This window comes from Lactuca saligna, chromosome 3, assembly GCF_052625555.1.
Source record: "Lactuca saligna cultivar CGN05327 chromosome 3, ASM5262555v1, whole genome shotgun sequence".
In the NCBI taxonomy this organism is placed as follows: Eukaryota; Viridiplantae; Streptophyta; class Magnoliopsida; order Asterales; family Asteraceae; genus Lactuca; species Lactuca saligna.
In genome coordinates, this window is record NC_136419.1 from 191,906,670 (window position 1) to 191,921,623 (window position 14,954).

The window sequence follows — 14,954 nt, forward strand, 5'->3', positions numbered from 1 at the left end:
CAAATTTGTTTTCTTATTTGCTATTATTTGTACAAAATTATTATTTATAGTTTATGTTTTATGTATTGTATGTTGTGAATTGAGTTTAGAATGTGTGTTAAAGTTAGTTTTAACAATGAATGAGTGAATTAATATGTTTTTAAGTTGTAAATACTATGAATGAGAGCCCTAAACTGTTTTATTAAACTGTGAATGAGAATCTTGAATTACTATATTAGAGAGAGAGAGAAAGAGAGAGAGAGAGAGAGAGAGAGAGAGTGAGTGAGTGAGAGATGGCAACATCTTTAAGGTGAAGGAAAGAGCCAATTAGGGATTAAACTCTAGGGTTTTTTTTTCCTTTAATGACCTACCACTTATCTTTCATACTAATTTGTTTAGTGAGATTTTTCAAGCATTTCCTAGGGGAGCTGATCCATACATAACAAATTTTCTTTATACACAATAATTTGTGCATTAAAATATTGTAATGTACAACTCTATAAAGCATAAATTGATGTGTATGAAGAAAAAATGTTATGTACAAATCACTTCCCATTTCCTAGTCAGCCATAGTCAGCCAACTTAAGTGATAGTCTCTTTCGAAAAAAACTTAAGTGATAACGGCCCATTGGGCTACGCCAGTCTACACCAGGTGACAACACCTCGAATACATGCATTGGAGGCTGGGCAGGAGCAATCTCGTGCCAGCCTGGAAAGCACCGCCCACGAGGGTAGCTTTCCAGGACCTTTCCGCAGTCAACGAACAATAGGAAAACCACCTAAGTGACAAAAGGGTGTCAACCAACAACCTTAGTGGCGTACACACCACTAACAACATCCTCCTTGAACCAATCACGGTCCTAAGCAGGGAGCAAATGGTATCTCCACCAATGGGGATCATTGTCCCGTATTAGGATTGAGACTTCTATCTCCAGGAGAGGAAATCACTCATGCCTTACTATATAAGGCCAATATCTACACTCTCAAATGGTAAGTTCTCTAAGGCAGATACTCTCGCTACATCTCTCTCGGAAAATACTGACTTGATCGTCGGAACGTCCTCCTGGAGATCGGTTGGGGAGTTTGTTACTTGTGTTCCAGGGCCTGATAGCAAGCGGTAATACCACTTGAACAACCACGCGTTACCACTTCGTATCATTATGCAAAACAATCCATTAATTAATTTCTTAACAGTTAAATGGATTTTAATTAAATAAAATTTTTAATTTAGTTATAATAAATAAACTTATTTCTTTCTTTCTTCCCCTTTTGGACAATATATAATACACAACTACTATATACTTATTTATTGTAGTTGGTAAATAATAAATTTATACATTAGAAGTATAGTATTTATTTATTCACTTGTAATTCTCTTTTAATATGCGACCCCATAAGTTTAGGTATAATTAGCAGTACCTCATACTCATTGTTCGTTGCATATTATTTCCAACCCACTTCCATGTCTATAATAGACAAAAGAGATCAAGTGTACACATAGTGCTAAGCATATAACAACACGTCACTAAGACTTGCCGTCTAAATATCCCTTCATCTTGTGGTCATAAATCTATTCAATACATAAGGGGCCCGACTGATATCACACTCCAATAATGAGAGGAACATATCCCATATATTAATATGATTATATGTGTCCATCATCAGATTTCATACTACATCTGATATTATTTATAAGTGTCTTGTTCAAAATAGAATTTGACTATATCAAGGCATAATGTTATGCTTACTAAGAAACTGATATACACCTTAGGTCGAATTATCGAAACAACTTCACTTATTTTCAAGATTCACTTAGTGACGTTGATTTATGAAGCGCCATGTTGAGGTGAGTCATTACAATATTTACAAACAATGATTGCATGTGAAGTGACATTAAGGTGAATTATTATAATAATCACAAACAATGAACACATGTGAATTTTGTTTTTATCCCAAATATATTCATCTCGATAATATGATCAATCTTTCATATTAGTTTTAGTTCATAAATACTCTAATCGACAATGGAGATTTAGAATAGTTAACTACTCTTCATGTATTAAACATGTTATCATAGAACATTAAGCTTACATTACAATGTTGATTTAGCGTGCTATTGGAATTGGTTATAATATTTCCATATCTATCGCATAACTAGATCTAGAAAAGTATTTGTTGTTTTGCTTGATTTGTGTGAAATGACTACAAATCGATGCGATGCAGTTATTTGCTGCTTCCTCAAGCCTGACCAAAAAGGTACCATTACCTTTAACTACAAATAATGAAAGTTTCAATCCAATATTAATCCTAGAATGAGCATATAAGGGAGAAAGATAAGATGGGTGGAAATAATGGTTGGTGAAAACGAGGTTTTTGTAAATATAAATTTAGATTGTTCTTCTAACCATTTGATCGGTCTAAGATCAATCTAGAACGGTTTAGACTCAAAAGTGATCGTTATGTTACCATTACATTTGAATTATATCAATTGAAGCCGATACCATTTACAGACCAACACACAAATCGGTCCGAGACTGGGGTAAGAGCGCTTGAACTTTGAAATAGAGTATCGAAACCGAATTGTCAAACTGATTAGATCTGGATCACACGGTCCTAACCCGATCTGGTCTAATTCAAAAATTTTAAACCAATTCAAACTAGTTCAATAATTCACCTCTACGAAATAACATTCTGAAATGAACTATGCCATATAACATACACGTGTAATATACTCTCTTAAAAGTAGTTTGAAACATTTTACGTCTTATTTTATCTGCACCTAACACTTTGATACACATTTTCCATAGTCCGAAACACGTTATTCCAGTAAGCCCGAAACTTATATCATTTTCTATATTCCAATAACATTTAGTCATTATTTTAAACAGTGGCAAAAATACTACTCCATCAAAATTTTACTGTATTTCATGTCCTAGACAAAATCTTTATTAGAGTAAATTACACGGATCGTCTCTCTTGTAGGTGTCAAAATGCACATTCAATCCTTATTTTCAATAATTAACTCGGACCGTCCCTCGTTTGGTGAAAAGTTGCACGTTTCATCCCTCGTTAATTTAAATTTGCATGCTCCATCCCTTTCGAGACATGAAATGACAATTAATTATAATATACAAAATAAAATAAAAAACCCTTGTCTTAACCTCTTTTCTTCTCAACCCTCTTTCCCCCTAAATTCTTTTACAAAAGTCATCATCACCATCGGAACACCACCTACAACAGTTGACTACCACTTTTTTTCCTTGAATTAAACATCATTGGTCAAAGAAATCACATAACCACCAACATCAATAAAGCCATCTCACATAGAATTCATTACCACCACAACCTGTCAACCACCCTTATATCCAGCCATCAACAAACACTGTCAACACCTATACATACCCATTATCGAACTATTGTTCAGTCCATATTTTCCGTTCACCCATGTTGCACGATTTATATAGCACCACCATCAACCTTACCATTACAGAGTACAACCTTTTCTGTTTCAAATCCGACGGCTTTATGGGGTTGCTCAGCCACTAGAGGCCATGGATTCGGCTCCCTAACGAGAAACAGACCTCCTGCACAATTTATGAACCCAATCATCATGATTTATAGAAGTCAAAAAATTTCTTCAAAATGTAAATCAATAAAGGCTATGGATTTGGTTCCTAAACTAAAAACACACAAATCAGATAACCATGGCTTCGAAATGTACCGCCATTGTCGAACCATCTAGGGTTCGCCATCGTCGGTTGCACCATCTCGTACCTCAAATTCGTTGGATTTCAAAGAGATGGAGCTGGACCTAGGTTCCAAATGGGTCTATTCTTCCTTCTTTCTTCGACGATGGTGGCTCTGGTGATCTAAATTCAACAACTCCAAGAAAAAGATGGAACAAAAGGAGACGAATTGGTAGAATGGAATCGGTAAAAGAGGAGGCAGAAATGGTGCATTGGGGTGCATTTGGTGATTTTTTTAATAAAAAAATAATAAAGTAAGTAAAAGAAAATATTAAGGGTAAAATAGTTATTTTATGTCCACAAGGAAAAACCAAGTGAAAAAATAATTATACAGTGACGGTTCGAGTTAATTTTTGAAAATATGGACTGAATGTACACAAGAACAATTCGTATAAGACAAAATTGCAAGATTGGTCCCTGTAGTATTAAAAAAACTTTAGATAGGATCCAAAAACTTTTTCACTTACATAGAAGGTTCAAAATCAAAGGTTTTATTATTTTTGGTCCAAAAAATGTTGAAAAGACGGTTATACCCTTTTACTTTCTTTTTTATATTTTTAAAAATTTTCAAATACTATTTTATTTAAAAATAAAAAGAAAAAAAATAATTATCCTGTCTCTCTCTCTCTCTCTCTCTAGATCACCCACAACCCAATCACTAACTTCATCTTCTCTAGTGTTTCTTCACATTTATGTCCATTGAAAACTAATAGATCTCAGTTCACCACCACTGCCATCGACTGCCACCAACACTACTGTCTTCGACCACCACAACCATCATTGCCATCAAACACCAGACATACCCACACCACACCTATAGATTCCAGCCTCACGTCTTCTCTTCGGCACCACCAGAAAAACCACCTGCAAATCCTTTCTTTCTTCACCAGAAAACCCATAAAAATCCACACATTGGGACTACCATCTGCGTCAAATGAAACCAAACTTGATGATAATACCTTCCAAAATCACCTCATACGAAACCAAGCCACATTCATCCCAAATAGAGACTGTCGGAAAAGACATCGATGTTGATCATTCGGAAAAGACGTTGGTGTTCGTCAAAATCGCCTTCCACCTCATTACTGGAGATGCTACCAAAACCCTAAATCGAACGCCAATATCGCCATTATTTGGGATAAATCAATCGTAGGAAGCAACGACAATGTTCATCACTCTCCTCCTTTTTGATATCTAAATATCGGATCGATGGTCATGTATCCTGATCAATTCAACAAGAGTGATGTAGGTTTCACGATACCCCTAATATTTTTCTTGCCCTGGAACGTTGTTTCCTTGATCAAGTACATGGTTCAACCTTCAAAGTATCTGGGTTTGAACCTTCATCATCTAGGTATTAAAATTCTAATCGATTCAACAAGCCTATTCTTGTTTTAATCGCGCAACCACCTCCACCCACCATCTCCACACATTGTTCTTCAAATCTGGTACCACCTGCAAGTTACAATCAAATTCAAGAGAATCATGTTCATCGTTGTCTTCAGTTTACATCATGACCTTGTTTAACATACCACCAGACCTATGGATCAAGAGAAAGGGTAAGAGAGATCGGAGATTAGAGTTTTACCTATTTTGGGGTTTTAGAGAGAGAGAGAGAGAGAGAGAGTTTTACCCATTTTCTTCTTATTATTATTATTAAAATGTAAAAAGAACTGTAATACATGTATAACTATCTTTTCAAGCTTTTTTGAACTAAAATCACGAAAATTTCTTGATATTGGACCTTCCATGCAAGTTAAAATTTTTTGAACTCTATCTAAAGGAGAAATTAAATATATTCTTACATTTTATTCATACTTATCTTCTTACCATATTAAATGTCGACATATGTCACATTTAATGACACATTTAACGAAAATGATAATATTTTAATCTACTTATCACAATTTAAAATATACAAAGATAATAAAAATAAAATATAAAAATATATTTAATTTTTCCTGCTCTAAAATTTTTTACAAACCACATACACTAATTTAATTTTAAGGTTTTGCCTTAGTATAATTTACTCTCTTTAATAACAAATATACTTTGACATGTTACCGGTTTCTTTACCTCACACTTAATATGAATCAACATAGGAAGTCTCCATGGACCATTATTTGCAACAGAGCCGTACGGATTTCATTGAGCTGTTTACAGCCTAAACAGAGATCTAGCTGTATCCATTGCCAGCTGGCAGTCAAACCACGACTCCTTTTCCCCTGTATAACCCAGTTTTTATTTTTATTTTATTTTATTAACCGACCATTTCCCAACAACCCGACCCGATCCCAATTGACCCGACCCTAGCCACATAAAGACTTTCTCCTTTCATGCTTTGACAGCTTCACATCGGCTCATGTTCACCACACGCCTCTCCCTATATATACCCATCGCCCACAGATCTCCCACCATTAATTTCAATCCAAAACCTAATCCCCAAATCTCAAATCGAATCTCATTCATTTCTGTTCTTGGTTCTTGGTTCAATAATCTCTGTTCTTTGATTGAATAGTTAAAGTGTTAATGGCGGGTGAATCTGTTAAAGCGAAGAGACAACCTAGCAGGTTACAGCGGAGAGCGCCGGCGTCGATACAGGTAACTCCGGTCGGTCACTGGAATGTAGCGATCCCCCTTTTATCTCCGCTGGTTTTGTCGCCGGAAGTGAAGACTAATTGTGTTGAAAATATGAAAGAGGAGTGTCGACGAGTTGTGAATAGTGATAATAATAAGATCGCATCGGAGGCGGAGAAGACGCCGATTGTGTATAAGAAATGGCAACATCCGGCTGCTCCGTTTTACTACGAGTCAGCTCCGCCGTTACTGCAGTCGATTTGTACTGGTATTGTTGATAGGAGTTGATTATCAATTGATGATTCGTGATTGATACATAGATTTAAAAGGTATCATATCATTATAACATGTATTTTTGATTCGTAGTTTCGTAGAACTGATCGTTTTTAGATCTGTTGATGAATGATTCGATTCTTTTCTGTTTTTTTTACTCGTTTGTTTTGGATTACTTCTAATCTGAAGGAAATGGATCTCAACTGTGTATGAATAAACAATGGGTCTTGATTCTTGAATCCGTGTTGACTAATGACTAATATGAATAGTGGAAGAACATTTGTTAATTGTTGTAATTAGTACATGACTAATTATTTAAGTTAAAGAAACAAGCTTTTCATTAAATTAATTGGTTAGATACTCTTGTTTGCAATGTAATTGGTGTTTTGGGTGGCCTAACTTTACGTTGTTCCTAATTTTTAACTAAATTTTTTTATTGTTTAATCACACTACAATATTGTAAGTTGTGGGATGTTATAATAAAATAACCATATTTATTGATTTTTTTCAAGAAACGACCATCTTTAATTAGTCTTGTTATTATGATAAAAAATGACTATCTTACAATGTTTGTGATATTTTTTTTTGGTGGTGAGACATTTATGGTTCAGAATGTTGTAAAATTAACAAAACGTTGTGTGATTGGTCGAGTGACGAGTATGGAGTGATTAATTACTGCATAATAATTATTAACTTTAACATGTTTACTTAAATCTTTTATCACTTATCTATATAGTAACATTGTATTGTTGTAATAACTAAAAACATCAACAATTTTTAAGAATAAATACTAATTTATAGTTTTGATAAAGAAGATTTTTTAAATGAAGTATCTTTCTTGGTTTATATTTAACATGTTAAATGAAAAATTAGTTTTACATAACGGTAAACGAATAATATCGTAACTTCTTTTTAGATGACAAAACTAATTTTTTTAAAAACAATTTTTTATTAAAAATATTTTAAGTTTCAAAACGAATAATATCGTAACTTCTTTTTAGATGACAAAACTAATTTTTTTAAAAACAATTTTTTATTAAAAATATTTTAAGTTTTTGAATCTGGATTATCTTATTTTTAACCTAAAATAGAAGAACCAACGAAACCCCCTATCTCTCGTTTCAACCAAATTGTATGAGACCATGTGGTGTTATGACTAATTTGTATATAGAATTGAGATCAAAGTGACGCACATGCTTTACAAGGAAAACTCTTTATCCTTGTTATGATCTTCGATATAAAATCTTGAAAGATGATAACGATTATCGACATTTGTTTAATTTTATTGGTAGAAAAGTAAGTTAAAGAAATGAGATTCAAAGTATGAATACAAGTGTTTCAGTAGCTCTAGGTTGCCTAAGTTGCCAAAAAATTGGCTCCATTGTGTGTATGTTACAAATGTATATATAACCTAGGTTAAGTAACTAGAAGTTTTGGATCCTGTTGAACTAGTATTTACATGTTGCCTTGACTTGGTGTTTCCGAGTCTTAAGCCCGATTGAAGTGATTCTTTAGAGTTGATGAGTATTTTGTTGACTAATTCTGCACACGTAAAGAATAAAAAAAAATTATATCTGTTAATTTTGTTAGGAAAAAATCATAATGGTGATGCTCAGGATCCTGATGTACGTTTTGGGATCCTGAAACTCATTTAAGATCTAGAATCCTGGATAAGATTGAGAATCTTGACCCCTAACAATTGCCCAAAAATTATACCCGCAAAATAATTGAATTAATTTCAAATACTTAAAGCGTATAATTTAATTAAATTGAAATAAACAATTTGAAATTCAAACTCTAACGGATAGAATTTTATCCGTTCAATTAGGCATGATTATCCGTCAAATCAATTCTCTTTCCTTTATGATACCAAATAAATAGGGTGTAGGGGTTATTGATCATCCTTTACTTCTCTCTGCTTTTCTTCGAGTCTTTATTAGTCACCTCAAGGTAAATCTATCGTCTTATTTTCTCTTATTTTTCTTGTTTTCTCTTCATTGATAATGGGCAAGAAGATTATTCGTTCTCGTGCAAGTATCCTCGCTCATTCTAAGGACAATGTCATAGATTAGATGCTTGTGGCTTACGAGGATATTTGTTCCTTTAACAAGGATGATATTGTATCTTTGAAAGAAAATAGGGCTTTCCCCGCAAGTACCATCTTTAAGTATTTCGATGTTAAGGTCTAACCACATTTTGTCTTTCCCACTTGGGTCTGCTTCCTTGAGTATCCTTTAATTTGTGCCTGACTTACCTTTTTTATGGTGTCATCTCTGAGTTCTTTGAAGTCGCTAAAATCTCCTACATTCAGACCATGATTGTGATTTGGAGGATCCTTTTCTGGATTGATTGGTTGAATCAGTCCATGGATCTCAAGATCGATCTATCTGAGTTAGCTTACATCTATGATCTCTCAACCTTTGGGTCTTCTTTCTTCTTGTTTAAAGTTAATCCCAATAGAACAAATCTTGTTTTGAAAACCAAACATAACGATGGATCATGGAAAGAGAGTTTTTTCTTTGTGAGACGATATTCCATCCCCAACGACGATCTCCTACCGACGAACTGGGTTAAGAAGGGTAAGATTTGATTTATTAGGACTCCGAAATTCACACTCCTCTTATTTATTTATTATTTTTTTTTGCAACCATCAAGCTTGAAGAACTTGCTCTTTCCAATGAGGAAACCAAAGAGAAGATAAGCAATCTCCTTGCCTCACCTGAGATCGAAAGAACCTTCAACTATGAATCATCCAGTTTCCAAGAGAGTTCATCTACCAACTTCCCGATGTCTACCGGTAAGGATCCTTAATTTATCTATTTTATCATTATGATCTTGAACTGACGAGGATCCTTTGTGATTCTTAGGACCTAAGACCACTCGTTCTGGTGCCCGCTTCTCCTTGTCCAACCTTGAGGAGGCTATATCAGGCGGTCACCTTGTGATTAAGAAGGAAAAGCCTTCTTCCTCCCCTCTTCCAAAGAGGGTCGTGATCGACTTATTCGTGAAGACCCCTGGATCCAAGAAGAGGAAGCCTTCTGAGGTCCCAGACCTTATATTGGAGAGTTTGGGTGTCGAGGTAGCCATGAAGAAGTTGATCTCCTTCTCGGAAGTTGTAAGTACTTCTAAATACTCTTTTTCTTGTATGTTTGGTTTTTTTTTCTGAATGTATTCTTTCTTAGATTGTGGATCATGTTTCCTGATCCACTGAGGTTTGAAGGTGAGGGCCAAAGATGATGAGTGTGCCCTGAAGGAACAAGAGAAGATTTGGAAGGCGACCAATGAGGATCTTCTGATGAGGGTGGACCGGTTGATCAAGAGAAGACAGAGAAAGAGAATGAGCACACCTTGGAGATCGAGGATGTGATCGCTGAGGTGAAGAGAAGTGTCGCTGAAGCCGTATGGGAGGCAAAGATCAAGTTGATAGAGGATGTGGAGAATGCAGGATCCTGGAACATGGATGGTTGGCATGAAGCCCTAGCCAAGTTAACTGACAAGCACATTGATGCCAGTCAGGATCATGTGGGGCAAGTGAAGGAAGGAGAGAAGAATGATACAAAGGTGGTTCCAATTGGTGGTGGTTAAAGCATGAATTAGGTTTTCTAGGTTTTAAAACATTTTTTAATTTGGTCTGTAAAACAATGATTTTTCTTTTTGATGGGTTGGTGGGCAACCCTTTTTATTTTAATGCGTTGGTTTAATTATCTCTTTATGTGGTTGATCTGGTTGTAGAAAGTAGGTTTTTCTAAGAGTTCTTAGATGATTATGATCCTAAAGAGTTTAGGGTTTACAAATAACTTTTAGGATCCTAAAGATTTTAGATAAATAATTATTTGATTGGGGTTTGCAAATAGTCCGAACCCTAAGATTTGAAAGAGCTAAATTTTGGTTTAAAAAGTAGGAAAACTTTTAGACTAAAAGGATACGATGAAACCTCCAAAATATGAGGTAAAAATTATGTATCTAAAACAACCAAACACCCATTTAGCATTACTAAAACACTTAAAGATATTTCATATTATACACTATTATCAGAGTACAATCCCAAATCTCAAGGTTGCGAAAAATATGGGTGTATGCGCTGCGATCAAGCCGGACCCTTCTCTTTTGAACTGGAAGTACCTAAAACCATAAACACAACTGTAAGCACAAAGCTTAGCGAGTTCTCTAAATACCACATACCATACATAACCTATGATTCATGCATATCATAAGTATCCAACCTTCAATGGAAGGCGGTATGTTTCACATATAGTCTTGCGATTATGCCATGTGCCGTATCATGGTTTTCCTTGCCAGGCCGGGGACCAAAACCCTGGGTCTTTTAGACACGTTCCAGGAGTCGCCTCCTGGTCTTCCATGCAAGCATCACAAACACAACTAACATGAAATCTACAACTACTTATCTACTTAACTGCCAGAGTCCAAACTATGGTCTTGCATATAGAATTCTCAAGTGCCACCCACTGGTCTTTCATACAAATGCCAAGGGCCTCCCCCGGTCTTCCTACAATACATCAACCAATAGGGCCGACATTGGTGCCTTCGACCCATAGAATAATGAGGAGAATCACCTTGCACTGCTGAATCACACTAATAAACGTTGATAGCTGGTCCGCCAGTCCCCCGAACTATCAATATCAAATAACACCCAATTAACAATTGGAATCGAATCTATATCCTTCAATCCATACCTAGGGTAAAAACACCATTTTACCCCTTATCTAGCTTGGCCCAAGATTAAGGCCCAAACCTACAATCTAAAAGGCCCAAACATGACCTAAAATATCCCATGGTCAACCCTGACGAAACTTCTGATCAAATTCAAAGTCAACGGTCCATGTTGACCGAACACACCGTGTTGCCCCTTGGACACATAGTGTTCTACCAACATCCAGTAAGTTAGGAAAAATACCGGCAACACGTCGTATTGTCCCTAGAACACACCTCTTTCACCCGAGATTCCACAACTTAATACATTAAGTTGTTTCCTCTGATTCCAAACTCCAAAGCTTAGATCTAGTCCACAACATGGTCTAGAAGGATAAAGTTTCCAACTTTATCCATTGGGACTACCCAAATAGGTTCAAACTAAATCCATAAAGCTTAATAATGCAAGAGCTTAACCAACAAGCACTTAATCCTCCATGTCCGAAGTCCATTCTTTCCAGAAGTGGTTTAAACACCAAAACCAACCCCAAAGTTGGTGCTTTACAGACATCCATGTCCAATGCATGTCTTGAACCCGAATTAGGTCAAAATGGGGACTCATGACCTAATCTCTATGCATGACATCAAAACTTGATTATACTACAGATCCAAAACACTACTAACTCCTGTTGACCTGGAGATTCATAAAGTTGCCAACTTTATGAGATATACCCATTCCATCATTCAAATATAAGAAGCTAAAGGAACAAAACTGAAGATCTAACAAATTGGAATGATAAAATCAAGTCTTGAACACTTACAAAGGTCAGTGCCAAAGTGGAGAGTGGGGACTTGCATGCTTGATCTTTGCTTCCTTCCTCATCCTTCTTCCTTCTTAGCTTCAAAAAGCACCAAATTAGCTCTAAAAATGGAGGAAGATGATTAGGGTTTCTTTTAGGGCTTGAGGGGATGATGATGGACAAAACATATCCTTCTTATTCCTTTAAATAGGGAGAAAAAACCTAAAAGATTCGGGTTTTCATTCCAACCGTCAACATGCCATGTTCCAAGAGGCAACACGCCGTGTTGACCTTAATGAATGTCGCGTTTTTCTTATCTAGACACTGTAACATCCATAAAATTCAAGCCAATTTTAAAACTTTTTCAAGCATTCAAAAACTTTTAATAATTACAAAATGTTTTCAAATAGTTTCATATCAAGGAATCTCATAAATCAAGATCATAAAAATGTGAGGAGGTGCACGATCACGCCTTCGCCTTCCCGTGATCATATGAAGTACCTAAAACAAAATCCAAAACTGTAAGCCCGAAGTTTAGTGAGTTCTCCTAAAATACCCATACACACAACAATATATATATATATATATATATATATATATATATATATATATATATATTATGTAATATAATCACAAATAGCATACTATGGGTCCAATCAACCATCGGGTTGGAATACTCCAGGCCCTCAACCATCGGGTTGGAATGCCAACATACTATGGGTCCAATCAACCATCGGGTTGGAATACCCCAGACCCTCAAGCACTGAGTTGGAATGCCAACATATTATGGGTTCAATCAACCATCAGGTTGGAATACCCTAGCCCTCAACCATCGGGTTGGAATGCCAACATACTATAGGTGTAATCAATCATTGGGTTGGAATACCCCCACCCTCAACCATCAGGTTAGAATGTCAACATACTATGGGTACAGTCAACCATTGGGTTGGAATACCCCCGACCCTCAACCATCGGGTTAGAATGCCAACATACTATGAGTCCAATCATCCTTGGGATGGAATACTTTTGCTACCAATCAAACATGTGCACCTATATCAGATAATCATATAACAGTCTACAGAGACAACATACTAGGGTCCAATCATCCACATGATGGAATACCCTTAACTACCAATCAAACATGTGCACATATATTAGGTAATCACATAACAGTCTACAAATAGTCAAACTGATCTACAGATCTCTAATCATAGCAACATCCTATCTACCAGGATACCGATCTAACCAATCTCACTAATAACAAAGCAGGATAACAATCCAAAGGACCGACCTTGGTGCCTTCTACCCTTCAGTATAGTGAGGAAAACTCACCTCACGATGTTGCACTATAGCGATAAGATCAAGCTCCCAAATCACAACCACAAACTCCACCAGCTATAACCACCATAAGGTCAAGTTCATCAAAATCCCAAATTACTAGAATACCCTCAGAAGTCAAACTTGGTTAACCCTTGGTCAAAGTTAAAGTCAACATTAAAGGTCAATAGTCCATGTTGACCCAACTCATCGAGTCTAGCTCACTGACTTGTTGAGTTCCTTCAGAACTTAAGAAATCGTGCAAAACCCTAGTCAGCTCGCCGAGTTTCTAGACAACTCGTCGAGTCCATGCAGTGTCCAGAATGTTGTCGAGTTACCTCTCTAACTTGCCGAGTTCATGAAAAATCCAGAAGATGGGAAAACCTATCTCAATTCTTCGAGTTGGCTATCCAACTCGTCGAGTCCCTCTAATCTATTTCTCATTTAGATGCTTTTACGTGAAACCAAAGCTCCAAACTATAGAGTCCATATCTTAAACTATGCTTTTAGAAGAAGTTTTTGGGCATGGAGGAGGGCTAAAGCTTCCTAAAGCTTGAGGCTTTATATCCATAAGGCCTAGAGGAGTCCATATCTAAAACTATGCCCTTGTGACAAGCTCAAATCCGAAAGTAACTCCATTTTGCACCAAAATGCCCACATTCTCACATAAGAAGGGATCTAATAAATGGAAGGTCAAGGTGAAGACTTTTACCTTCAAATGCAAGCCAATACGATGTAGATATTGGATCTACAAGCTTCTTCTCGTTCCAAGCTTCTTAATCTTCAAGTTTCTTCAACAAATGCACCAAAAACACATTTTAGTCTCTCACACACTCAAGACTAGGGTTTAGATCGATTAGGGTTGCTTCTAGCCATCAAAAGGTGGTAAGGAGGCTGGAGGAAAGGATTTAAGGTCCTTTAAATAGGGTGCAAATCCTAAAAATTAGGGTTTTCATATTTAGCTCCAATTCGTCGAGTTGGGTCCTCCAACTCGTCGAGTAGGTCCTAAAAGTCACGCTGGTTAGCTACTCTCTACACGACAAGTTGAGGCCTACAACTCGTCGAGTAGGCTTCCTTATTTGCATAAAATCCCTAAAATCCCACTCCTGGAAATTGGGATGTTACAACTCTTCCCTACTTAAACTAGGCTTCGTCCTCGAAGCCTGTAGCGGCAAAAAAATTCGGATAATGCTCTTGCATCACAGCCTCAGGATTCCAAGTCTACTCGGATTCCCTCTGATGTCCCCATTACACCCTTTGCGTAGTTCAGGAGTTCTTCGGCCTAAATATCACTCAACGTTACAACCGCCTTCCCATCCAATATGAATCTTTTTGCAACTGCAAGACATGGAAAATGGTGTGAGTCTAACTGAACTCCTTTGGATTGTCTATCCTATATGTTACCTTTCTAACCCTGTCAAAATCCTGATGATCCAAAGTATCGAGACCTATCTTTCCCCTTCCTGAAGTGAATCCTTTTGTGCTGACAGGATAATGCATCCTTCAGCTCCCGAAACAACAGACATAAACAACTAGCTAACTAGTATGAACACTCATACCTGGCCCAATAAGCCTCATACTGGAATACCGGGCATGCCTACGACGAGTCCAT

The 14,954-nt window shown here is 36.5% G+C and overlaps 1 protein-coding gene across 1 annotated transcript; it reads left to right on the top strand.

Moving 5' to 3' along the window:
• The first annotated feature begins 6,117 nt into the window (after window positions 1-6,117).
• LOC145037679 (uncharacterized protein At4g14450, chloroplastic-like) lies at window positions 6,118-6,814 on the top strand. Its single transcript, XM_078986376.1, has one exon. It carries the CDS (start codon window positions 6,255-6,257, stop codon window positions 6,588-6,590), a length of 336 nt encoding a protein of 111 aa, XP_078842502.1. The 5' UTR covers window positions 6,118-6,254; the 3' UTR covers window positions 6,591-6,814.
• Window positions 6,815-14,954: the final 8,140 nt, after the last annotated feature.

What these genes read in the sequence shown, in the direction of transcription:
- LOC145037679 (XM_078986376.1), top strand. Translation starts at nt 6,255, where the DNA reads ATGGCGGGTGAATCTGTTAAAGCGAAGAGACAACCTAGCAGGTTACAG.